Source organism: Balaenoptera ricei, chromosome 17, assembly GCF_028023285.1.
Source record: "Balaenoptera ricei isolate mBalRic1 chromosome 17, mBalRic1.hap2, whole genome shotgun sequence".
Lineage (NCBI taxonomy): Eukaryota > Metazoa > Chordata > Mammalia > Artiodactyla > Balaenopteridae > Balaenoptera > Balaenoptera ricei.
The window spans coordinates 36,969,294-36,994,534 of NC_082655.1; the positions used below are offsets into that span (position 1 = coordinate 36,969,294).

Sequence of the window (25,241 nt, forward strand, 5' to 3'; positions counted from 1 at the left end):
TGTTAACCTTATGGGGATTCCCTTGTAGGTTATTTGTTGCTTTTCCGTTGCTGCTGTTAATATTTTTTCTTTGTATTTAATTTTTGATAGTTTGATTAATATGTGTCTTGGCGTGTTTCTCCTTGGATTTACCCTGTATGGGACTCTCTGCACTTCCTGGACTTCATTGACTATTTCCTTTCACATATTAGGAAGTGTTCAACTATAATCTCTTCAAATATTTTCTCAGTCCCTTTCTTTTTCTCTTCTTCTTCTGAGACCCCTATAATTCAAATGTCGGTGCATTTAATGTTGTCCCAGAGGCCCCTGAGACTGTCCTCAATTCTTTTCATTCTTTTTTCTTTATTCTGCTCCCTGGCAGTTGTTTCCACCAGTTTATTTTCCAGCCCACTTATCCATTTTTCTGCCTCAGTTTTTCTGCTATTGATTCCTTCTAGAGAATTTTTAATTTCATTTATTGTGTTGTTCATCATTGTTTGTTTGCTCTTTAGTTCTTCTAGATCCTTGTTAAACGCTTCTTGTATTTTCTTCATTCTATTTCCAAGATTTTGGATCATCTCTACTATCATTACTCTGAGTTCTTTTTCAGATAGACTGCCTATTTCCTCTTCATTTTTTTGGTCTGGTGGGTTTTTACCTTGCTCATTCATCTGCTGCATATTTCTGTCTTCTCATTTTGCTTAACCTACTGTGTTTGGGGTCTCCTTTTCGCAGCCTGCAGGTTCGTACTTCCCATTGTTTTTGGTGTCTGCCCCCAGTGGGTAAGGTTGGTTCAGTGCGTTGTGTAGGCTTCCTTGTGGAGGGGACTGGTGCCTGTGTTCTGGTGGATGAGTCTGTATCTTGTCTCTCTGGTGGGCAGGACTGCATCCAGTCGTGTGTTTTGGGGTGTCTGTGAACTTACTATGATTTTAGACAGCTTCTCTGCTAATGGGTGGGGTTGTGTTCCTGTCTTGCTAGTTGTTTCGCATGGGGTGTCCAGCACTGTAGCTTGCTGGTCGTTGCATGGAGCTGGGTCTTAGTGTTGAGATGGAGATCTCTGGGAGAGCTCTCACCGATTGATATTACGTGGGGCCAGGAGGTCTCTGGTGGTCCAATGTCCTGAACTCGGCTCTCCCACCTCAGGGACACAGGCCTGACACCTGGCTGGAGCACCAAGACCCTTTCAGCTACATGGCTCAGAAGAAAAGGGAGAAGAAAAAAGAAAGAGGGACTTCCCTGGTGGCGTAGTGGTTAAAAATCTGCCTGCCAATGCAGGGGACACAGGTTCGAGCCCTGATCTGGGAAGATCTCACATGTCATGGAGCAACTAAGCCCGTGCGCCACAACTACTGAGCCTGCACTCTAGAGCCCGCGAGCCACAACTACTGAAGCCCACGCACCACAACTACTGAAGCCCGCCTGCCTAGAGCCCGTGCTCCACAACAAGAGAAGCCACCACAATGAGAAGCCCGTGCACCGCAACAAAGAGTAGGCCCCTCTCGCCGCACCTAGAGAAAGCCTGCGTGCATTAATGAAGACCCAATGCAGCCAAAATTAAATAAATAAAATAAATAAATTTATTTAAAAAAAGAAAGGAAAATAAATAAAATAAAATAGTTATTAAAATAAAAATTTTAAAAATTATTATTAAAATAAAAAAATTTAGAAAGTAATAAAGAAAAGAGAGCAACCAAACCAATAAACAAATCCACCAATGATAACAAGCGCTAAAAACTATACTAAGATAAACATATAAATCAGAAACTAGTCAGTCGCATACAGCAATCCCCAAGTCTACAGTTGTTCCCAAAGTCCACCACCTGAATTTGGGATGATTCGTTGTCTATTCAGGTATTCAACAGATGCAGGATACATCAGGTTGATTGTGGAGATTTAATCCGCTGCTCCTGAGGCTGCTGGGAGAGATTTCCCTTTCTCTTCTTTGTTCGCACAGATCCTGGGGTTCAGCTTTCGATTTGGCCCTGCCTCTGCATGTAGGTCACCCTCTGGTGTCTATTATTCACCCAGACAAGAGGAGGTTAAAGGAATGGCTAATTAGGGGGCTCTGGCTCACGCAGGCCGCGGGGAGAGAGGGGTACGGAATGCAGGGCGAGCCTGTGGTGGCAGAGGCCAGTGTGATGTTGCAACAGCCTGAGGTGCACCATGTGTTCTCCTGGGGAAGTTGTCCCTGGATCATGGGACCCTGGTAGTGGCGGGCTGCACAGGCTCCCGGGAGGGGAGGTGTGGATACTGACCTGTGCTTGCACACAGGCTTCGTGGTGGCTGCAGCAGCAGGCTTAGTGTTTCATGCCCGTCTCTGGTGTCTGTGCTGATAGCCGCAGCTCATGCCCATGTCTGGAGCTCATTTAGGCAGTGCTCTGAATCCCCTCTCCTCGCGCACCCCGAAACAATGGTCTCTTGACTCTTAGGCAGTTCCAGACTTTTTCCCGGATTCCCTCCCAGTTAGCTGTGGTGCACTAGCCCCCTTCAGGCTGTGTTCACACAGCCATCCCCATTTCTCTCCCTGGGTTCTGACCGCCAACGTCTGAGTCTCAGCTCCTAGCCCCAATCCAAGCAGACAAACCTCTCAGGCTGCTGAGTGCTGGTCGGCACCGATCCTCTGTGCGGGAATCTCTCCACTTTGCCACCCGCACCCCTGTTGCTGTGCTCTCCTCTGTGGCTCTGAAGCTCCCCCCCACCACTCCGGGCCCATTTCCTGTCTCTGCTAGTGAAGGGGTTCCTAGTGTGTGGAAACTTTTCCTCCTTCACAGCTCCCTCCCAGAGGTGCAGGTCCCGTCCCTATTCTTTTGTTTCTGTTTTTCCTTTTCTCTTTTGCCCTACCCACGTACCTGGGGAGTTTCTTGCCTTTTGGGAAGTCTGAGGTCTTCTGCCAGCATTCAGTAGGTGTTCTCTAGGAGTTGTGCCACATGTAGATGTATTTCTAATGTATTTGTGGGGAGGAAGGTGATCTCCACATCTTACTCCTCTGCCATCTTGAAGGTCCTCTTTTTTTTTTTTAAACAAACAATTTATTTTTAAAATTCTTTTTTAAAAATGTATTTATTTATTTGTTTATTATCTTTGGCTGTGTTGGGTCTTTGTTGCTGCACACAGGCTTTCGCTAGTTGCGGTGAGTGGGGGCTACTCTTTGTTGCGGTGCGTGAGCTTCTCATGGCAGTGGCTTCTCTTGTTATGGGACACAGGCTCTAGGCGTGCGGGCTTCAGTAGTTGTGGCATGCGGGCTCAATAGTTGTGGCTCGTGGGCTCTAGAGCACAGGCTCAGTAGTTTTGGCGCATGGGCTTAGTTGCTCCGTGGCATGTGGGATCTTCCCAGACCAGGGCTTGAACCCATGTCCCCTGCATTGGCAGGTCGATTCTTAACCACTGTGCCACTAGGGAAGTCCTGGGAAGTTTGTTTTTAAATACTGCTGGCTCTAAAATAACCAGAAAAGCATCAAATCTGGTACTTAGTTATTTCACAGACCTCATCACTGTTAGTCTGAATAAATAATCTCTTAGATTTTCTAATTGGGACCTAGGAGGATATATCTATTTAATGAAAGAGAAATGGAAGGTTTTGAAATAATTTACTGATTTGGGGAGTGTCATCAGTGGCTTCTTGGGACCATCCTCTTAGCCATTAGGAACACACAGAGCACATAGCAGGCGCTCAACAAATCATAGGCTAATGAGTGGTGTCGACTGAGGTAGAGTTTCTCTGGAGGTGCTCTCCACATCTCTGCTGTGGGAGGATTCCCACTCTAGATTCCATCCCCAGTCCTGCTATCTTCTACCACTGTAACACATATGTGCACATGTTTTGCAAACTACATAGGGCTTACAGTGAGGCAGTAACTCAGCCTTAGAGTGGTCAGAAAACATCATCCCTGATCCACATACAAACTCTGGTGGAGTCCAAAATCCTCTAGAATACAGTGCTCTACCTCTAAGAAGTCTTGGGGGAGCTGACGCCCCAGGCACACACCTCCTGAGGGGCCCAAACACCCAGAGTTACCTTCGGTCAGCAGCCGGAGGACCCTTAAGCAGCAGACAGATTCTATCATAAACTCAGGGCTTTGCTGAGAACATCACAGATTCTGGGGAGGTCAGCATTGGGCTCAGGGATGCCCCTAACCTGGAAGGGCTGTTTTGTTTTGAACTTAGGAGAAATTGTGGTGATCAAAATAGCTCATTTCCAGTGCCACCTTAATGTCTCCATTTCTTTTTCACAATCTCACTGTCTCTATTACTCATTTTATCTTTCTTAGCATTTACATACACATGTTTAACTAAAACAGATACTTTTTTTTTTTCACCTCCTGTACCAGTCAGGACAAGCTAAGTTTGTCTTTAGAACCAAAAAAAATCCCTGAATCTCAGTGGAATAACATGCTACCAGACTGCTTATTTTTCACTCACTGAACCTGGCCAGTACAGGATAGTAGGAGGTCTCTGCTTAGCTCTGTCTTTCACGGACCCAGGAGACATAGGTGACTTCTCAATCAATACTTCCATTATAACAAAGGCAAGGCGGAGAGAACATGGCAAACCACATGCTGGGGTGTGAAGCATCGACCCGGAAGTGACACATGTCATTTTCACTCATATTGCTTTGGCCACAGTAAGTCATATGGCTGTTCCTAACTTTAAAGGGATCTTCCCTGTTGCATTGGCTTTGCCTATGATGGAGCATTGGTTGGGATTTTCCCTTTTGGACTAAGGCTTGGCTCTTTGGTTCCATCCTTGGTGGGGCATTGGTTGAGAATTTCCCTTTCTGTGGCTAGGGAAACTGCACCAACTCCCAGAGACTGTTCTGCATTGCACTGGTTTGCTGTTTGCTTGATATTCGACAACACCAGCTGTGAATAATTAAGTATGGGTGATCAGAATTCTGTTCCATCTTGTAGCCCCCCGTGGTGTATTTTACAAAACTGGGAGATCTTCAGCTATGCTCCCATGAATGAAAGAAAATGGTATTTTATTGTAACCCTGCTTGGCCTCAGTACTCCTTGGGATCTGGAGAACAATGGCCCCTATGGTGCTTTAAATTATAACACCATCTTTCAACTAGAACTGTTTTGTAGAAGGAAGGAAAATGGGATGAGATTCCTTATGTATAGGCTTTTATGCTATTGTATCAAAGTGAGCCTTTTGCAATTGGTTTGGCTTTTATCTTAGGTGTGTGCTTCAGTGTCTTGTTACATGAGTACTAATCTGAATCCTGTTCTCTCTTCCTGGTTTTGACCTTCATTAGGGGGTCCTAGTAACTTGAATGCTGATTTAATTTCATCTGGAAGTGAGACATGTGAAAGTGAGTGAGTGACATGTATGGTTGTAGATGATCTACCTGGGTTCTCAGGAACTTTAATCATCTGTAATCACTGAGACTGAAGAAAAAAAAAAAAGAGGCCTTTTAAACTCAAGCAGGAAAACTGTGAGACCTCTGTCTGTGTCTATATAGATGTATGTATATGCGTTCATTATAAATATGATGTGTCTCTGCCTTGAAATGGCATTGCCAAGATAGGTTTGTGGATGAATTCATTTAATTGGCTTAAAAGGATTAAGCACTTATAAAAATTCTCATAAATATAAAAGAAACTGACCAGAATAAATTTCAGGTTCACATGATCTGGGAAATATTCAATATTAAATTAATATATGGTATTAAAGCTAACTTAAGCTTGTTGGTTTGATTAATATAGACATGTCTTTAAAGTCATCAGTATTAAGAATAATACTTTTACTATACTTATGTTTACTGGAAGTCAAATATATCTGTTGCAATTTGTCAGCAAGGAAAATAACTTGATATTGTGGACAAAGAATGTCACCTACCCTACCAGTAAACAAAGGATGTTGTGGCCATCAAGCCATCAGCCACTGTGGCCACACCCCTCCCCCACCAAGGTGTACCCTGAGGGGATTCAGAATGGAGGAAAACAGGATACTGGCCCTAGATAGTTAAGGTGCATATCAAAGGAACAATTTCATTAAGCCCAGACTCTTGAATCTTCCCATACATAGGAAAGCTCTAAATTCATTAACTTGAGATGTCTGTTTTTTCTTTAATTAGCAGTAATCTTTTGATGTTCGACTACCTGTTTTTTCTTTTGTTTTTTCTGTTTTTGTTTTTTGCAAAACTCCTATATATGCTGGCTCCTCTTTTGCCTCTTTGGAACAGTCCCTCAGAGCAATCTGAGAGGCTTTCCCAGGCTGAAGACTTCAAATAGTCTCCCCTGATTTTGGTAACTTGAAACTTTAGTTTTGTTAAATTAAATTAAATGATAGGAATTTATGGAAAATCTATGTCATTTCAAATAAGATAAAATACTGGAACATTAATTGCTAAACAGGTCTGAGTTTACCTACCTTTGCCTTCTTACAAGAGGAAAACTAAAACATAAGTTCCAATCAGGAAATGCTGGTATGACAAACAGTTCACAATTACTTGATTCTTGGTTTTTGCTAGAGATTAAGGTTTTTAAGGGCTAAAATTATAATATGAAGCTACTAAAATAATAAGGGAAACATTTCAGTATTCCAGGAAAGTATGATATGTGTTTTCAGTAAAAGAATGTATGAGGAATGGAAATGCATTTTGTTAGGGAAAAAAACAGTAGTTTTGTCCTAGAGCTGGTTGTTTCTGAATGGAAAAGAAAATAAAATCCAAAATAGTATGGATACAAAAAGTTGTAGAAGGTTTGTGAAAAGGAACACTGAGAAAAAAGTTTTGTACATGGTCAGGATTGGCTCAGATTGGATTAAATTTAATTAGGTAAATGGATTTTGTTATTAAGAGTAGGCTGGTGCAAGACTGGATTTGGTTTCTCTCTGTTAAGAGAACAAAGTTTTCTTAGAACGGTGCTTTTGATAACAGATTTTTTCTTTGCCTTTAAGTGACCTGTATTTGTTTTTAAAATCGTTTATTGTCACTTTGATTATGTGAATAAGTATTCACAGTGACCTGTGATACTATTTGACCAAGTGTTTTGATATTTTTGACAAACTTTCCAAATATCAAATTCTTAATGAGGTTCTTTTGACCTCCAGCTAACTCTGGGATACTTCAGAGGAACCCTGAGGCATCTCAGCATCTCAGAGAGATTAAATTAACTAGGATTCTTTGGTATGTTAAATTACATGGGAAGCATTGTCAAATGAGTGATAAGCCTTCTCAGGTTATACTGTATGAGTAAATATCATTAATATAGACATTATAGAAATTACATGAAATTTCTAAAATTTGGATATGTCCTGATATATAGTGTTATTGTTACCCCCAAACTGGGTTTGCCTCTTGGTGGGTGTCAAACTAAAAGACACAACCAAGCCAAACATAGGGAGAAGGATGGCTTTACCACTTGCAGCAAGTAAGGAGAAGACTGGGGTCTTTCCCAAAGCAGTTGTCTCCCCAGCAGCAAAATTGGGGCAGTTTTAAGCTAAGGGTACCTGCATATTCATGAAGGGGCTTGAGCAGAGGAGAGTTCAGCATTGAATTGGGGCCAAGTTCAACCAAGTCCAAGCTTTAGTTGACTGAACTCACAAGGGTCAGAAAAAGTCATCATCACCCCTTAGGGTTCCAGTTGATCCTGTGACTGAGTGCCCAAGGGGGTTTAACTTCTGCAAAACAGCTCAAGAAAGTGCTTCAGGCTAGCCTTTACCATGGAAACAGAACTGGGAGTCTTTACATCTGATTTATCTTTGTTATTGTTACTTCTCTTGCCTGATAACAGTTCTTTTGTTCCCTTAAGATTATTATTACTGAGACCTGTTCAAGAGCAAGCATTGTTGCCAGGTTTAGATCACAAAATGGCTGAGGCCTAAAATGGCTTCTCTTATGTCAAAAAGCTATAACTGATTCTTTTTTCTCCAGGGACCCCCTAACATTATCAGTCATTATTCTAGTTATTATCTTAAAATGTTGTGTGTCACAGCAGTAACAAAGTTTCTTTGTCAATTACATCATAATCAGGTGTTTAACTGCCTTTTAAAGTCTTTTGTCATGTATAGACAGTTATTATTGTACTCCAATGCTTTTTCAAAAGTGCTTCATCTTCTAGAAGATTCATAGGAAGGACTTTTGGACAAGCACAGTTTCTGGTAAATTTCAGATCATACTGCTGAACTGGGTAAGAAATTAAAGAATCCTAATGGAAAATCTGATGGCTTCATAAAACTACTAACAAAATAATTGCTTACTCAGTGAACTGATGAATATGGTTATAACTTTCATGGTTTTTATCTGGAATATTATTGGTTTTGATCTGTGTTTTCCAGATATAAAGAAACCCTTCCCCTCATGGTAATTATGACTTAAAGCAATTTGGTAAATTACCCCTCTGTAAGTAGAACTAAAACATTTATCTTTTCTCTCTACCTGATCCATCCAGAAATTGGAAACTCTTAGGTTCTGAACAGACTTATCAGGTGAACAAGAAAGGCTGCCTCCTGGCAGGTACAGGAATCTTGATATTTTGGGGAACTCTAGAGAAGTTCACCCAGGCAGAATCTAATGGCAAGTCCTTGGCATGACTTTCCTGGCCTTGAGAGGCCTATTAAAAGTTGTCTGAACAAACATACGGACACCAAGGGGGGAAAGTGGTGTGGCAGGTGGTGGTGGTGTGATGAACTGGGAGATTGGGATTGACATATATACACTAATGTGTATAAAATAGATAACTAATAAGAACCTGCTGTATAAAAAAATAAATTAAATAAAATTCAAAAAAAAAAAGTTGTCTGAGACTCCTTATGAAAAGTTCCAGTACAGCCAGTGTAAAAAACCCTATGTGACCAATTAACCAGACTTATTTGGTAAACAAATTAGTCTTAATTCGGCTATATTTGGTAAAAGTGAGGGTAATTTTAGAAAGAAAAAGATTGTGTTTCAATGGATATTAAATTCTAGTTCTGTTACTTGAGGTCTGTATTTACTCTCTAAGACTCGCTTCCCAGATAACTCACCTCACAGATATATAACAATATGTCTTTGAGTTCTTCGGTAGGAACTAAGGCCCCCACCCAGTTCCTGGAGGAATGTAACTTCAGGCTGAGCACAAGATTCCCAGAACACCACCTTGTTTCTTCACCACCAGCCAAAAACAGGAAAGTCACATACTCTGCAGCCCTCACCCCAAATTTTGCCCTTAAAAACTCTTCCTCCCAAACCATTGAAGAATTCAGTTTTTTTGAGCACGGGCTGCCTGTTCTCCTTGCTTGGCCCTTGCAATAAACCTTTCTCTGCTCTAAACTCCGACATCTCAGTTTGTTTGGCCTCACCATTTTTCAGGCACACGAACTTGTCTTCGACAAAAATAAGAAGTCTGAAAAAAAATGTTGTTGAGGTACAAGTCCACTTTGACCTTCAATTAGCACCATTTCTGTGTGGCTGAAAGGTTTCACTCCCCAGAACCATCTGTTAACAAGTTGAGGACAAAGACTCCATGACCTCCTTGATGATCTGCCCTGCTAATAGCAGAGCCTGGTACCTAGTAATTGCTCAATCTATATATGTTGAATCAATATCATGTATCCTATGAATCTTTCACAGTACTTGCTGAGTTGAATAATGCAGTACAAATCCAGGTTATTTCAATAAAAACCAAGTCTGACAATCCTAAGGCACAAGAGCCTTACTTTACACACTACTTTCCATAAACTTCCAGATACCTTGCTTTAAAACACTTGTCTTTTACTAAAAGTCCACACAAATACTTCCATCCAAACTTGCTCAGCTTTTCCAAGCAGGTAATTGCTTCTGCAGCACCAGGGTCACGTGTCTATGGTAGCGCCTACTGCTTGGGATTGATGTTACTCAGTTTATGTCTCTCATCTGCTGGGCTGTGAGTTCCTGGAACTTGGCTGTTTTATTCACTCTTTACCCAAACAAGTGGCTAGATGCATAAGGATAGTCATAATGAAAATGTTGGTTTGTGCACATAGTTGGAGCAATCCATGCCCAGGATGATTTGTGCTGTATTTTGTAGGGTACATTAAAAAAAAAAAATTCACATATTAAAAATCTTTGAATTCCCCAATAAGTTCATATCAACTCTGTGTATGAGTAAGATCAATTTCTCGACTTGACTAAGGAAACTGACTCACAAGTTCAAACCCTGAATCCAAGGTTACACAGAGAAGAGGCTAAATATGCAGGTTAACTTCAGCTCTGAACAGCGGGACGTGCGCCGGAGGCCTTTTGTATTCTTTGGGCCACCGTAGCCGGATCCTCTCTCTGTTCCCTCTATTTATGCGCCTGCGCACTGGTGGAACGCCGTCCATTTCTCCAAGGACGTCGTTGTTGAGGTGAGTCTTGCGCGTTTTGCGTCCCTCGTTCGGATTCCCGTACCTGCCGCCTCCTGCTGCCTGCTGTCGGTCTACATTGGAGCTGAATCGTTACTCTGCATCTCTGGGGCGGAAAACCTCGGACCTCTCGCCCTCGTCGACCCCAGCAAGTCCTCGTTGCGGCCTTTTAGGGGAGGCGGGCCGGCGGCGCGGGCCCCACGGGGGCCGGGTTTGCTCAGGGGGCCTCGAGGGACCGCCGGGCTTTTGAGACAGCCGACCCGGGCCCGGTGGCCGTTGATTTTTTACCGCCTTCAGCGTGACCTTCGTTGCGTCTTTTGACCTGTCTGGTCACAGTGTCTTCACCTACAAAAAGGGAAGGTGGTTTCTTCCTCATCCGTTCCAGAGGCTCAAGGAGCACCGCCGGCCCTTAGTGGGCGTCAGCTTTGTGGTAGCGTTTGTGATTGGAGTTGGGAAGCTGCAGGAGGGTCACCGGGCCTGTGGTAGGAGTGCAGGGGTGGGCTCCCGGCAGCCCCCTGCGCGCGCCCACGACCTTTCCGCCCCTGCCCGGGCCGCGCTCGCCGAAGGTCGGGAGGCCGGCCCGCGCGCCGCGGCCTTCAGGCCCGGGTCACAAAGTGGGCCCTGCGGGACCTGCTACGGTCCCGCCCGAGTGTTAGTTCTTGACTGCGTGACCTTGAAATAGTCCCGTAACCTTCCTGCATCCCGGTTTTCTCAATAAAGTGGGAAAACAGCTGTGTCACAGGCTGAAATGAGTTGGTAGTAAGCTTGTAGAGTTAATGCTAGGAATGTTTGCACTTGTGATTCCCCATCCAGAGCCGCTGCTAATCTTCCCTGTAGTTGGGTGAGGTTTTTGTCGTTCTTGTTTCCTGGTTACTACTGTTTTTCTGCGATCATCTTGCTTATTTAGGGTGGTCGTCCACCGTGTGAGAAGATGAAACCGCTAAGCCAGTAAAGACCTTAGGCTTCGGGAGAGGAGTAGGTCCACTGTCCTGCCTGTGCCTCTCTGGGTACTAAAATGCATTATGCAGAAGAGTTCTTTAGGTATCTTATGTTCTAAGAGTTGTCTTTTATTATTTTAGCTGTCAAGGAGAAAAACTACCATGGCTTCCAGTTCTTTGACAAAACCTCAGATGCGTGGCCTTCTGGCCAAGCGTCTGCGATTTCATATTGTTGGAGCATTCGTTGTCTCCTTGGGAGTTGCAGCTTTCTATAAGGTATGTATGTTTTATTTTTACTTTGTGCTCATGGTCCAAAAATGTGTTTTAAATTTGAAAATGTATTTTATTTTCATAGATAACATATAGAGTCTTTTATTTTTTTTAAGATTTTTTTTGACGTGGGCCATTTTAAAATTCTTTATTCAACGTGTTACAATACCGCTTCTGTTTTATGTTTTGGTTTTTTGGCCACGAGGCATGTGGGATCTTAGCTCCCCAACCGGGGATGGAACCCGCACCCCCTGCATTGGAAGGCAAAGTCTTAACCACTGGACCGCCAGGGAAGTCCCTAGAGTCTTTTAAAGAAATTCCCTCTTTAATGTGCTCCTTTCCTCTTACCCTTTCTCCACCCACCTAAGTGTGATGGGAAAGTATCTTATTCCCCAGGTAGCTTGTCCTCCATCTTTAAATGAAGCTGTTTTAGTTTGCTAGGGCTGCCATAACAAAATACCACAAACTGGGTGGCTTCCACAATAGAAATGGTTTTTTTTGAGGCTGAAAATCCAAGATCAGGATAGCTGTGGGGGACTTCCCCGGCAGTGCAGTGGTTGAGACTCCGTGCTTCCACTGCAGGAGGCACTGGTTCTATCTCTGGTTGGGGAAATAAGATCCTGCATGCCCTGCGCCGCGGCCAAAAAAATAGTTGGCTGTGGGGTTGATTTCTGAGGCCTCTCTCCTTGGCTTTGTATTCCTGTCTTCTCCCTCTCATCACATGGTCCTCTGTGTGTTAGCATTGTTTCTGTCTGAATTTTCTCCTCCTCTAAGGATGCTAGTCATGTTGGGTTAGGACCCACCCTAAAGACTTCATTTTAACTTAATTACCTCTTTAAGGGCCTTAATAATAGGATTCAAGATAAGTAGGATTCAAGGTGAACAAAAACTTGGTGATTTATGTTGTCTTTTAGATATTGTTTCTAATAATTAAAAAAAATTAGTCCTAAATGTGATATGTTACTTTTTAGTTTGCTGTAGCTGAACCAAGAAAGAAGGCATATGCAGATTTCTACAGAAATTATGATTCCATAAAAGATTTTGAGGAGATGAGGAAGGCTGGTATCTTTCAGAGTGCAAAGTAATTTTGGAATATAAAGGTAATATGGTTATTTGAAATTACTGTTTAAAATCTTTTAACTGTGGTAATATATATAAAATATACAGTCCTAACTATTTTTAAGTGTACAGTTCAGTATTGTCAAATACATTTACATTGTTGTACAACCAGTCTTCAGAACTCTTTTCATCTAAGTAGTCAATTTTATCTATATACCACATTTTGTTTAATCATCTGTTAATGGACGCTTGGATTGCTTTTGGCTACTGTGAATAATGCTGCTGCTTTGTGTGCAGATATCTCTTTGATACCCTGCTTTAATACTTTTTTGAGTATATACTCAGAAGTGGAGTTGCTGAATCATATGGTAGTTCTGTTTTTAATTTTTTAAGGAACCGCCATACTATTTTACATAGTGGCTGCACCATTTTTCACTTCACCAACTTCTGTTCACAAGGGTCGCAATTACTCCACATCCTTGTGAACACTTGTTTTCTGGTTTTTTGATAGTAGACATCCAAATGGGTGTGAGGTGTTGTTTTATTTTGGTCTTCGTTTGCATTTCCCTAGTGGTTAATAATGTTGAGCATCTTTTCCCATGCTTTTTGGCCATTTGGACATTTCTCTGGAGAAATGTCTATTCAAGTCCTTTGCCCACTTTTAATTGGATTGTTTTTGTTGAGTTGTAGGAGTTATTTAAAACTCCCTATCAGATATGATTTAGGTATTTTCTTCCATTCTATGGATTGCCTTTTCAGTCTGTTAATTGTGTCCTTTGATGCACAGACATTTGAAATTTTGGTGGAGTCTAATTTATGTAATTTTTCTTTTGTTGCCTGTGCTTTTGGTGTCATGTTTAAGAAATCATTGACAAATCCAGTGTTGTAAAGTATTATATTTTCTGCGAAAGTTTTATAGTTTTATTAGCTCTTACCTTTAGGTCTTTGATCCATTTTGTTAATTTTTGGATACGATGTTAAGGGAACATGAACACAGGATGTCTTTCCATTTTTGTCTTTAATTTCAGCAGTGTTTTGTATCTTTCAGTATACAAGTCTTTTGCCTCCTTGGTGAAGCTTATTCCTAAGAATTGTATTTTTTTTTTAATGCTAATGTAATTGGGATTGTTTCCTTAATTTGCTTTTCTGATTATTCATTGTTAGTGTCTAGAAACACAGCTGATTTCGTGCGTTGATTTTGTATCCTGCAGCTTTGCCGAGTTTATTCTAACAGTTTTTTGTGTGCGTGTGAAATCTTTTTGGGATTTCTGCATGTAAGATCAGGTCATCTGCAGAGGTAGTTTTACTTCTTCCTTTCCAATTTGGATGTCTTTTCTTTTTCTTCCCTAATTGCTCTGACTAGGACTTCCAGTACTATGTTGAATAGAAGGGTTAAGAATGGGCATCCCTGTTTTTTTTTTTTTTTTTTCTGACCTTGGAGAAGCTTTTAAGTCTTTCACTATTGAGTATATTAGCTGTGGGTTTCTCATGTATCACCTTTATTATGTTGAGGTAGTTTCTTTCTGTTCTTTATTTGAATTTTTTTTAATCATGAAAAGGTATTGAATTTTTCAAATGCGTTTTCTGAATTAGTTGAGATGATCATGTGGCTTTTTTATACTTCTGTGGTATAGTTTCATATGTTGAATCATCCTTGGTCATGGTATGTAATCCTTTTAATGAGCTGTTGAATTGTTTGCTAGTATTTTTTGAAGGATTTTTGCATCTGTATTTGGGATATTGCTCTGTAGTTTCTTGTGTTATATTTGTCTGACTTTGATATCAGGGTAATGCTGGTCTTATAGAATGTTTTATATTCTTAAATGAGATGGTGAGTCAGATGTGGCCACAAGAGACATGTGAGAGGTTCAGGAAAACATGGTGGGGGCCAGTCTGTCCGCCATACAGAAATGTTTAAGATGTATTAATATAAATATATAGAAAACAAAAAATACATAGAGTGAATTTGGAAGTGTTCCCCCCCGCCTCCCTTCAGTTTTTTGGAAGAGCTTGAGGAGGATTGGTGTTTAACTCTTTTTTAAGTGTTTGGTAGAATTTCCCTGTGAAGCTGTCTGACCCTGGGCTTTTCTTTGTTGGGAGGTTATTGATTGCTGATTTAATCTCCTTACTTAGTTATAAGTCTGTTAATCTGTTTCTTATTTCTTGGTAGGTTGTGTGTTTATAGGAATTATTCCATTTCATGTGGGTGATCTAATTTGGTGACATAATGTCCCTTCTTTAATTTCTGTTTTTAGTTGAGTCTTCTTTTTTCTTAGTTTGACTAAAGGTTTGTTATATTGGTTGATCTTTGCAGATAACCAGCTCTTTTGATTTTGTTGATGTATCTCTAGTGTTTTTCTGTTCACTATTTTGTTTAATCTTTATTTCCTGCTAGCTTTCATTTATCTTGCTTTTCTTTTTCTACCTTTTTAAGGTGTAAACTTAGGTTGTTGACTTGATCTTCTTTTTAAAATTTCTTTTTTCTTTATTTTTTGGCTGCATTGGGTCTTCTTTGCTGCACGTGGGCTTTCTCTATTTGTGGCGAGTGGGGGCTACTCTTCGTTGCGGTGCGCAGGCTTCTCGTTGCGGTGGCTTCTCGTTGCAGAGCACGGGCTCTAAGTGCGTGGGCTTCAGTAGTTGCAGCACGCGGGCTCAGTAGTTGTGGCTCACGGGCTCTAGAGCACGGGCTCAGTAGTTGTGGTGCATGGGCTTAGTTGCTCCGTGGCATGTGGGATCTTCCCGGACCAGGGATCAAACCTGTGTCCCCTGCATTGGCAGGTGGATTCTTAACCACTGCACCACCAGGGAAGTCCTAAATTTCTTTTCTGATATCTACTTTGACCCACTGGTTGTTGGAGAGTATGTTTAATTTCAACATATTTGTGGATTTTTCTATTTTCCTTCTGGTATAAATTTCTAGTTTCATCTCTTGTGACCAGAAAAGATACTTCATGTGACTTCAGTATTTTAACATCTATTGTCTGGTTTTATGGCCTAACATGGCAATTAATCCATATGCACTTGAGAAAAAAAAATGTGTATTCTCATGTTAGGTAGAATGTTCTGTATTTGTCTCTTAGATCTGATTGGTCTGTAGTGTTCAAGTCCACTTATTTTCTTAATGATCTTCTGTCTGGTTCTTATAGCCATTATTGAAAGTATTTTAAGTCACCCACTATTACTGTAGAGCTGTCTATTTCTCCCTTCAATTCTGTTAGCATTTGCTTCATATATTTCAAAGCTCTGATGTTTGGTGCATATATATTGATATTTATAATCTGTCTTCTTGGTGAATTGACCCTTCTATCATTATATAATGTCCTTTGTCTTTGTAACATTTTTTGACTTAAAGTCTGTTTTGTCTGCTATTGGTATAGCTACTCTTGCTCTCTTGATTGCTGTTTGTATGGAATCTTTTTCCATCCTTAGCTTTTAAACTATGTGTGTCCTTGGATCTAAAGTGAATCTCTTGTAGACAGCTCATAGTTGGACCTTGTTTTGTATCCATTCCTCAGATCTATGACTTTTGGGGAGTTTAAACCAACCTATTGTTATAATCTATTTTGAATTGGTAACAACTTATTTCAATCACATAGAAAATTCTCTTTTACAACTCTGCTCCCCTACTTTGTTACTAATGCCACAAATTGTATTTTTAGATATTGTGTACCCATTAACATAGATTTCTTTTTTTTTAGAGCTTTTGTCTCTAAATCCTACAAAATTAAAAGTGGGGATATGAAACAGTTACAACACTGGCTTTTATATTTATTCATATATTTGCCTTTGCCAGTGAACTTTATATTTCCACATGGCTTTTGAGTTACTGCCTAGTGTAATTTTTTTATTAATTTATTTATTATATATTTTTGGCTGTGTTGGGTCTTTGTTGCTGTGCATGTGCTTTCTCTAGTGTCAGTGAGCGGGGGCTACTCTTCGTGTTGCAGTGTGCGGGCTTCTCACTGCAGTGGCTTCTCTTGTTGTGGAGCGTGGGCTCTAGGCGCACGGGCTTCAGTACTTGTGGCTTGCGGGCTCTAGAGTGCAGGCTCAGTAGTTGTGGTGCACGGGCTTAGTTGCTCCGCAGCATGTGGGATCTTCCCGGACCAGGGATCCAACTCGTGTCCCCTGCATTGGCAGGCGGATTCTTAACCACTGTGCCACCAGGGAAGTCCCTGTCTAGTGTAATTTTGTTTCAACTTGAAGAACTCTCATTGCAGATCTAGTAGTAATGAATTCCTTATCTTTTAGTTTTTTTTAAAATCTAGGAATGTCTTAATTTTCTTCCTGATTTTTGAAGGACATTTTTGCTGGTTATAGTATTCTTGGTTGGTAATTTTTGTGTGTGTGTGTGTGAGCACTTTGTATTTACCATCTGACATCCTTGTGACCTGCAGGGTTTCTCCTGAGAAATCCACTGATAATCTTACAGAGGCTCCCTTGTAGGCGATGAATCATTTTTTTCTTGGTGCTTCCAAGATCCATTGTCTTTGGTTTTTGACAGTTGGATTATAATGTGTCTTCGTGTTGGGTCTCTTTGGGTTCATCTTACTTCCAGTAACATCTTGTATTTATATATCCATTTCTTTCCTCAAATTTGGGAAGGTTTTGGCCGTTATTTCTTCAAATAAACTCTCTACCCCTTCTCGCACTTCCAGAATACATACATTGGTCTTTTTGGTGGTGTCTCATAAGTCACTTAAACTCTGTCACCATTCTCATCAGTGCTCTGAGATAAAGATAGAAGCAGTCCCTTGGGAACCCCTCAAATAAGCCAGAACATTGCATGCAGGGTCTTCTCTTTTCCTTCTGCCCTGAAGGAGGAGTCAGGAATTGGTCACTTTCCTCCTGACCACACTGCTGCATTGAGGAGGGGGTGGGGCAAGGGTGAGAAAAAAGTGCACGACATTTCCTGCCATTTTGAGTGCAGCTTTTTCATATTTAGGTGTTTGCTTGGTTGTTGCAGCTTAATTGATTTGTGCAGTTCTCACAAACACACTTTGGTCCATGTGTCGTTGCGTTTTCTCTTCGGGAGTAGGGGTATGGAGCTTTGTTATTGCACCATCTTGCTGACATGAAGTTGATTTTATGTTCAGAATCATTTTGCATGTTGTGCTATTACTGCTAGATTGGCATCAGGAAAATCACATTTTTAGAAGTGCTTTAAAAAACAAGTTTTTGACAGTTATTTTTAGTTTGTTTGTTATTTTTAGTTTGTTATTTGGATGTCCATAGGTGACTTGGTGGCTTTCCAGAGATTCTGGTTTGGGTGGTTAAGGTCTACTGCCTTATGGACAGTGTGATTAAGGTTCTTTGTCTAGAAGAGGACTGGCTTGTGTGCTGAGGAAAGGTCATCTGTTAAATTGATTTGAAAGCATGTGTCCAGTACCTGGTGAAACTATTTGTACTGTGGAATCTTGTAATTCATGTGTTTAACTTCATTCAAGCTCAACAAAATAGTAAGGTAGAACAATTCAAGTAGAGTTAAAGATCCTGTCTACCACCCCAGTGTGAGTTTGCTGTGACAAGGGGAATGTGAATGTGCTATTTTTTTTTCAGGCAGACTGTTCCTGAAGGAGCATTCCAACTGCCATATATATGTATGTGTGAGAGTGTGTGTGTGTGTGTGTGTGTGTGTGTGATCGTTCCCAAGATCTGGGGTGTGGGGGAGACCTGCTGTATTGGACTCAGGTCAGTTTTCTAAAAGATTCAAGGATAATTTTGACTATGAATAACTTTTGCTTAATATAAGATTCAATTCTATTACATTCCATTTCTATAGTTGTTTATATTTAATATAAAGGCGGTATCTGGTCACAGATAGATACATGCCACAGTTTAATATATATAATAGTAGAAAAACAACCTTATTCCCAGTGGTTGGAAAATTGATAAGGAATTTATGACATTCATATCATGGACTATTATGTCCCTTAGAATTGGTAATCACAGAGTAACAGAAATTAGTAGAATAGAAAACTAAGAATGTATTTTGTAAAGGGTGATCTATGTTAAAGAGTGCACAGAAAAAAAGGCTGAAGGTAAAAAGATCAAGAAAATATTAGTGGTTGTGTGTGGAATCTTAACATTGCTGTTTTCTTGTACCTTTGAAATTTTCAAAACTTCCACGGTGGGTATGCATTTCATAATCAGATGTTAACAGGCTGATTTTTTAAAATATATTTTTTTTACCTTTTACTTACAAGAAGTTGATTGTTTAAAAAACAATAAGAAAAAGAGGAACAGATTTGGAGATAGGAATAGAAATGTTGTTTAGAACAGATGGGCTACTGGTTTTTAAGAACAGTATGGGTATGAGAAGGGAACAGAGGGGGGTGGACTTGAAGAAAAAAAGCAGAATTTGGTAAATGAAAGCAAAAAAACCCCAAAGTAAGGTGTGAATGTCCCAAGTGGAAAAGAGGCTGGTCAGGGAGGTTAGGGAGCCTGGGGGAGAATGGACCTGGAGCCCAGGCAGCCTGAACAGGGCTGCTCCTGGGCTAAGGGTGAGTGATCAAAGTGTGGCTTCCACTGGTAGCAGTAGACCTCAGGGGATCTCCAGGGTGGTGAGGTATTAAGAGAATGATTGTCATTAACTTGGCCACTCTGTTTTTCTCCACAGAATTTCTTTGGGTTGAGTTCCATGGAAGTTTGTCACTTACCTGTGTTCCTGAACTATGAACTACTAATATCTGGGCTAAGGAATAGTTTCTCATGATAAATAAACGATTAACAAATACTGTGGACACTAAATTTTTGTGCAGTTACTCTTGCTGATACATATAGTTCAGGGTACTTGCATTAGAATTGGTCATATCATTGGAATTAAATTAGAACTTAACTTATTGAAATCAAGTTATCATCGTAAGATTCATAATTTTTTAAAATTTTCATTGTTTTAGGACATTTTTGATTCCTCTCACATTTTGTCCATTTCACTGAGGTAACTGCCTGGGCCATGGGTTTAAGGGGTCTGCATGAGCCTACATGACTACTATACTGTGGGCTCTTAAAAGGAACAGAGACTTGCCTTTCCAATAAAACGTCTTTGGACTTCATTGTCACTGGATTGCCCTACCGGATCCAACCACTGGACAGATGTAATAGTAGGTAATTAAAATTTAAGGTTCTTTACTCAGTATTACTTTATTGAAGACCTAACTGTACAATATGGAATATACATCTAGTCTAGAAAAAGTTGTGTTATTTAATTGGAATTGCGATTGAGTAATGTCTGCTAATTTAGAGTGTGGTAATAACATTTTTTCAGGGAGGTCTTAGGACCTTTCTCCCCTTTAATAATTGTGGTTTTGTTGTGATAAAAGTGATACTACAGAGAGCTTTAAGAATTAAGTGTATTTTAGCCACAGCTAATTTAATCACCAGTTCTTTTATTATGTTAACAAAAATTTTCTTTTTAACTCGTGCAAAATTCCTGAGTTCCAATGATGTAAACTGTAATAAACCCAAGTATGAGTGAAAAGCTGCATTTTAAGAACCCACATTTATGTGTTATCAGTAATTCAAGGATTCCTTTTATTTTAAACAATTTCATATAACAATTCTTAAAGTAGTATGCAAAATTACCATACGACTTAATACATATTTACAGTCTTAAAAATAGTTACTCTTGAGGTTGACAAGACTTTCCTAAATGAGTATGATTACAGCAAAGTAATGGTGGAACCATTTTTTCCATATTCAGCCTGAATTTCCATTAACAGCAAACAACTATGCAGTGACCTCTTATGCCCAATAACATGTGAGGCTTAAGTTTAAAGAAAGTTAAAGTGGGCATTTGAAATTGAATTTTCTTAGCATCTCACAATTGTAGGTATCAGGTTGTAGGCCCAAGTTTGGATGTAATGAGTAAAAATGTGTTTTAATTGGAGTATCAAATTTTAACTGAATATTAAAGGTGGTACCTGGTGACCCAGCATCTTAAGCCAAATCCATCTTTAAATACAAAAGAATGTCAGATACTGGGAATATCTTTATGCTTGTGATCAAGCCAAGTCAGCAAAATAAACTATTGTTCAGGTTAATGTTCGGGTTCTTGAGTCTGCCAGTGCATCAGGGTGAGTCCTTCCATAAGAATATCCAGTAGTGGGAGTTCCCCAGTAGTGTTTTGCTTATGGAACTAAAGAAACTCACCTGAGCACCTGGGGTCTGTTTTTATCAGTAGATAAAAGATTCTCTAAGCTTGCCTAGTAAAACAAAGTAGAAAAACATTTTTTCCAAAAATGTACCTGGACAGTCATCAGAATGTTTTGTAAATTTCCATAAAGGTTTAGGAATGTACATGGCAGCTTTCACTTAAAGAAACAGCATCACATTTAAGTAACAAATTTATTAACAAGTTAAACAGTAAGCTCCTAAGCATTTTATTTCATATAAAGAATCTGAACCTCTGCAGACGAGGGTATTTATTTAGGCAGTTGTCTCAGCCTAAAAACAGATGCAACTGGGGATGAAGTTTTAATCTGTTTCCAAGGCCTGACCATGTTTTGTGTTGGAGTTAACAGAGCCTAATTATAGTCGAAATTTTAGCAAACAGCAAAAAGGAATGTATTTTCTGCACGTGATAAGATTAATAATAGGATTCTGTTCATTGTCCCCAAATGGGAAAGGAATAGGTTTTTTAATCAATCAGTCACTCAATTTTGAAGTATCTTAGTTTTGGGAAAAAGGAAGAACCTGAATTAGTTTTGGAAGAGGCTAGAAAATTACTATAACAATTATAGAACAGTGGGTTTTGTCCACATTAGATGTTGTTAGAGCTCATTAGGTTTCTTTTTCAGAAATAAATTGCACAAGCAGGAATCAACACCTCAGAGGGGACTCAAGGGAACCCTTTCCTCAGGGCTTTATTTTTCACCATGGTAAATTTACTGATGAAGACTTGGGCAAAGTGTGGATCAACCATATAATGGTATGTTTTCACAGTGGAAGGGAGAGGTTCCACAGTCACCACAGGGCATAGTGTCTGCATGGAAGAGCAGCTGGGGGCCAGGTGACAAGATGTCTTTGTGATATAGTCCACAAGTCTGTTATACTGTTGCTCTGACAGTCTCTCTCGAACTCCGTCCACCTGGGATGCAAAAAAAGATTTTTTAAGTTGCCGAACGCTCATAAGGAGACTTCCATAACAAAATCATTCCTTCTCTTGCCTTGATACATTGGATGTTGTGCCTTTTAGGTTATCTAATAAAGCCACCGAATAAGCATTTGGTGTTGTGTAAAACTCCCATGTTTGAAGTTGACGATTTCAGAATATTTTACTCATTAACTAACTCTCAAAACATCTGTCACTGGCTCTTTACTAGCCTAGTCCAGGAACAAAGGAGAAAAGTGTCTTTCCTCTGCTTGAATCTAATCAACATTAAACCCTGAGATAAAAGCTCTGTTTGCTTGTCTCCGCAAACCTCTCCAGACAGAACCTCTTTACCTCTTTCAAACCCAGTGGCTTTGGACAGAGCATTAGAAAAACAAATACCTTTTGAACTGTAACATTTTCTGCTTTTATAAATACTAGGATTTAAAGCCAGAGAAAATAAAAAAACTGGGCAGAGGAAGGGGAAATTTTTATGGAAAAGAGGGAGGATGCAAAGTACATTTATGGTTCATAAAAGTCTGGCTCATCTTCAGTGGAACTCAAATAGGAGAACTGAGATATACTACCTAAGTTCTTAAGAGAGATTCTCTGAGAAAGTACCCATCAAAGGCAAGTGGAGCTATAAATTCCTCCCATCCTGAAATTCTGTATCATCTACTGTGTAAATCAAGTGGAGTGGGAAGTCTCCTGTGTAAGCCACTGACCTGTGGGGATCAGGTAGCCACTGACCTTTCAGTGGTCTTTACCTACCAAATGCTGGGAAGACTACTCTGGAAGAATTATAAACATTTTAATGAGGGCTTTTTAGGTTTTGAAATAGTAGTAAAGAATTTATATATTTCTGTGTAGGGCACAGAGACGATGCAGCCAAGGGTGTCTTAAAAGCTGCAGAAAGCCAGTGGGATGGTAGAGAGGGAGGTCTGCCTGCCAGAGAAATAAGGAATAAGTAGGGCATCCATTAGAGTTCCGTCTCATATTTTTAAGCTTGGGAAAGAAAATAAAGGCCCCCAAAGATTCACTGACAGATGAAAGCTGTGCACCACCAGGCAAAAGCCAGAGCTCTGATGATATCATTTGATGGGGTCAGGCTTCAGCTGGAAAGCTCTGAATACACAAGAGTCTTAATTGCTCCTCCTGAACAGCAGCACAGGAAAACCCGTGTTGTGAAAGGAACATGGCCAAGGAATAAATTGACCTCCTGATTCATTGTGAGCCTCTCATAAGGGATTTCAGTAATGTGCCAGGCATATTAAGCAATTATTACCCTAAAAATGGCTGCATTTAACTAAGAAAAGCAAATGCTGGTTTTTAACAAAAATCCTGCCATATTTGAATATACCGAATGATGTCACCTACAAATTAATTCCTTCCAAAATTCAAAGGAGCTGTGTTTCCTAGCATCTAGAGCAAAAATCCCAGAAAAGCCATTTCATGTAAAGATTTTAAAATACTGTTCTTTAGTTTTCGCTGGAAGATAATGGGTAGGCTTCCCAGCCCAGCTTCACATCTGTGGATTAGGTTAGGCATGGCCACTGAGGAAAATGTATGGTCAGGCAGCACCGCTGAGTGACTCCCCTACTCCCATTTTGAAAATACACTGGATTATAGTGCTATTAAGGAAGGGTCTACTATCTCTCTCTCAAAAAAAAGACCATTTTGTTCTGCAGCTTGGGTCTCCCCATCGGGGTGAGGGAGGAGGTTAGGGTGTGAACACAGGATTAATCTGGGCAGTTACTTTTTGTTAATAAGGAGTTGGGGTTTAGAGGTAAAGGAAACAGTGAGAAAGTGCAGTTTGGAGGCTGAAAGCATGCTTGGTATCTACCGGTTTGCCCAGGTCTGCCCAGTGCCGGGTGCTGCTGTGTAAGCTCAGTAGCTGCCCTGCACTATTCCCGCCCTCAGTCATCTCTTCCTGCCTCTGTTTCAGCCACCCCTTCACCCCAACCCTGTTCTCACTGAACACCAATGGAAAACGAGTGGTGAGCATGGCGTCCGGAGTGTTAGTGCTTCTGCCTCTAACTCACTGATCCCATGGTCTCGATTAGCCTTGGCAACTTCTGGCGGGGGGGGGGGGGGAAGGGGTGACTCCACCTGTCACCTCAGTAACCCCCGGAGAAACTGAGATCTGTTCCCCTCCAGCTGTAATTCCCCACAGTACCCCCTCCTCAAGCAGAAAAGCCAAAGAGAAGGATCACAGTTGAAGACAGTTTAACAGCTAAAGATGATTCTCTAGTCTCAATAGTTTAAGAAAGATCTGAAATATTTCCCAAGCAACTAAGGAATAACAATGGTCACAGATATTCCTCAGGGCTTTGGGAGCTTCTCGTTAAGGACCAAGGACTTGAAGATAATGATACTATCCCCTGCCAAGGCCTGTAGCCAGAACACTGCTGCTTTATTGTCATCTGGATCAGAAGATTTTGGCAGATCTAATAAAGTCAGGCTGGACATCTGACCTCTGTTTATTCCCAGAAAGTCATCAACTCGAACCAGCAATGTAGTCTTAGTGCCAAGCCCCAGCTTAAAGCCTGACTGATTACGATCCAAGAAACTAGAGAAATCTCAGAGTTGTTGTGGTTGGCTGCCTTCCATCTTCTCAAATAATTTTACGCAAACAGTGGTGTGAGGGAGACGCAGGCTCCCATACCAGGAAGAAAATAATGAAAGAAGGAATCAGGCAGGACCTGCTGGAGGCAGGTTTGCTGTCCTCTTCCTGGGGCTACTCAGACCCTAAGTTAGGACCAGCAGGCTACACCTTGCCTCTGATCCATCCCCATCAAGCTGTGTGGGAAAAGATGTCTGTCTCTGAGGTCAACTCTCAGGGACCCATGGATCAGGCAGTCAGCAGGGAGGGCAGGGGCAGAGCAGTTTTGCAGTGGGTGCACCTGCTCACCCCGGGCTGCACTGCTGCTCACCTCTGACCCCTGACACCCAGAATGCCCCACCTGAACATCCATTCTACATCAGCTTATGTGGAGCCGGGAGCCAGCAGCCAGCACACATCTCAGGAGCTGTGTGGCCAGGGAGCTGCCCCAAGAGCCTGAGCAGCATCCCCAGGAGGTACCCTGTGGTACTTCGGGGATGGGAAACCGTCCTGTTGGAAAGGGAACACAGAGCCACACAAAATATAGGGCAGGGGATGGGAGAGAGTTGACAAAATTTTGACCCTGAACTCTCAGGAGTTGGGGATGAGGGAGGGGAGTGAGTCAGGCCTCCTGGTTTGTGAGCTTGCAAAGGTCAGGCCTACTGCTTGTGCCTTGTTTCACTCATGACACCCCTCACTTCTACGGCGGTCCTCTCCTGTCCCTGCTGAAGTGACCTGCTGCAGTCACTCCCAGGCCACGTGCAGACTTGGGCCTGCTCTGTGGGGTTCAGACCAGGAGGCCTGCTTCGTGGAGTATTTGCATGGAATTGCTGCATTGGTCCTGGCCCTTCTTGTTCAGACCTGCTTGTTTTGAAGCTCCAGCACCCCAGCTCCATGACAACCAACCTTCAATTCCTATGGTGGCTTAGCCCCAGCTCTTGAGTCCATCGGCCTCCTTGCTGCCCACACCCCTTCCCCTTGGCAGCCCTCCTGGTCTCCA

At 41.2% G+C, this 25,241-nt stretch overlaps 2 protein-coding genes across 11 annotated transcripts in view; one reads left to right on the forward strand and one right to left on the reverse strand.

Annotated features, from left to right (window-relative positions):
* Window positions 1–10,208: 10,208 nt before the first annotated feature.
* Window positions 10,209–19,298, forward strand: LOC132352013 (cytochrome c oxidase subunit 6C). 2 transcript variants are annotated; one of them, XM_059902245.1, is made up of 4 exons: window positions 10,209–10,287; window positions 11,364–11,498; window positions 12,464–12,592; window positions 19,168–19,298. In XM_059902245.1, the coding sequence occupies exons 2-3, from the start codon at window positions 11,385–11,387 to the stop codon at window positions 12,575–12,577; spliced, it is 228 nt and encodes a 75-aa protein (XP_059758228.1). In that variant the 5' UTR covers window positions 10,209–10,287; window positions 11,364–11,384; the 3' UTR covers window positions 12,578–12,592; window positions 19,168–19,298. The 2 variants fall into 2 exon arrangements, with proteins under 2 accessions (XP_059758228.1, XP_059758229.1); XM_059902246.1 differs by lacking the exon at window positions 10,209–10,287 and adding an exon at window positions 10,307–10,432.
* A 764-nt stretch (window positions 19,299–20,062) lies between these two features.
* Window positions 20,063–25,241, reverse strand: part of VPS13B (vacuolar protein sorting 13 homolog B) — a 766,991-nt gene continuing 761,812 nt past the window's right edge. For all 9 annotated transcript variants that reach the window (XM_059902238.1, XM_059902239.1, XM_059902241.1 and 6 more), the window contains exon 62: window positions 20,063–21,636. In XM_059902238.1, the coding sequence (XP_059758221.1) occupies window positions 21,388–21,636 (249 nt within the window). In that variant the 3' untranslated portion in view covers window positions 20,063–21,387. The remainder of the gene's footprint in view (window positions 21,637–25,241) is intronic.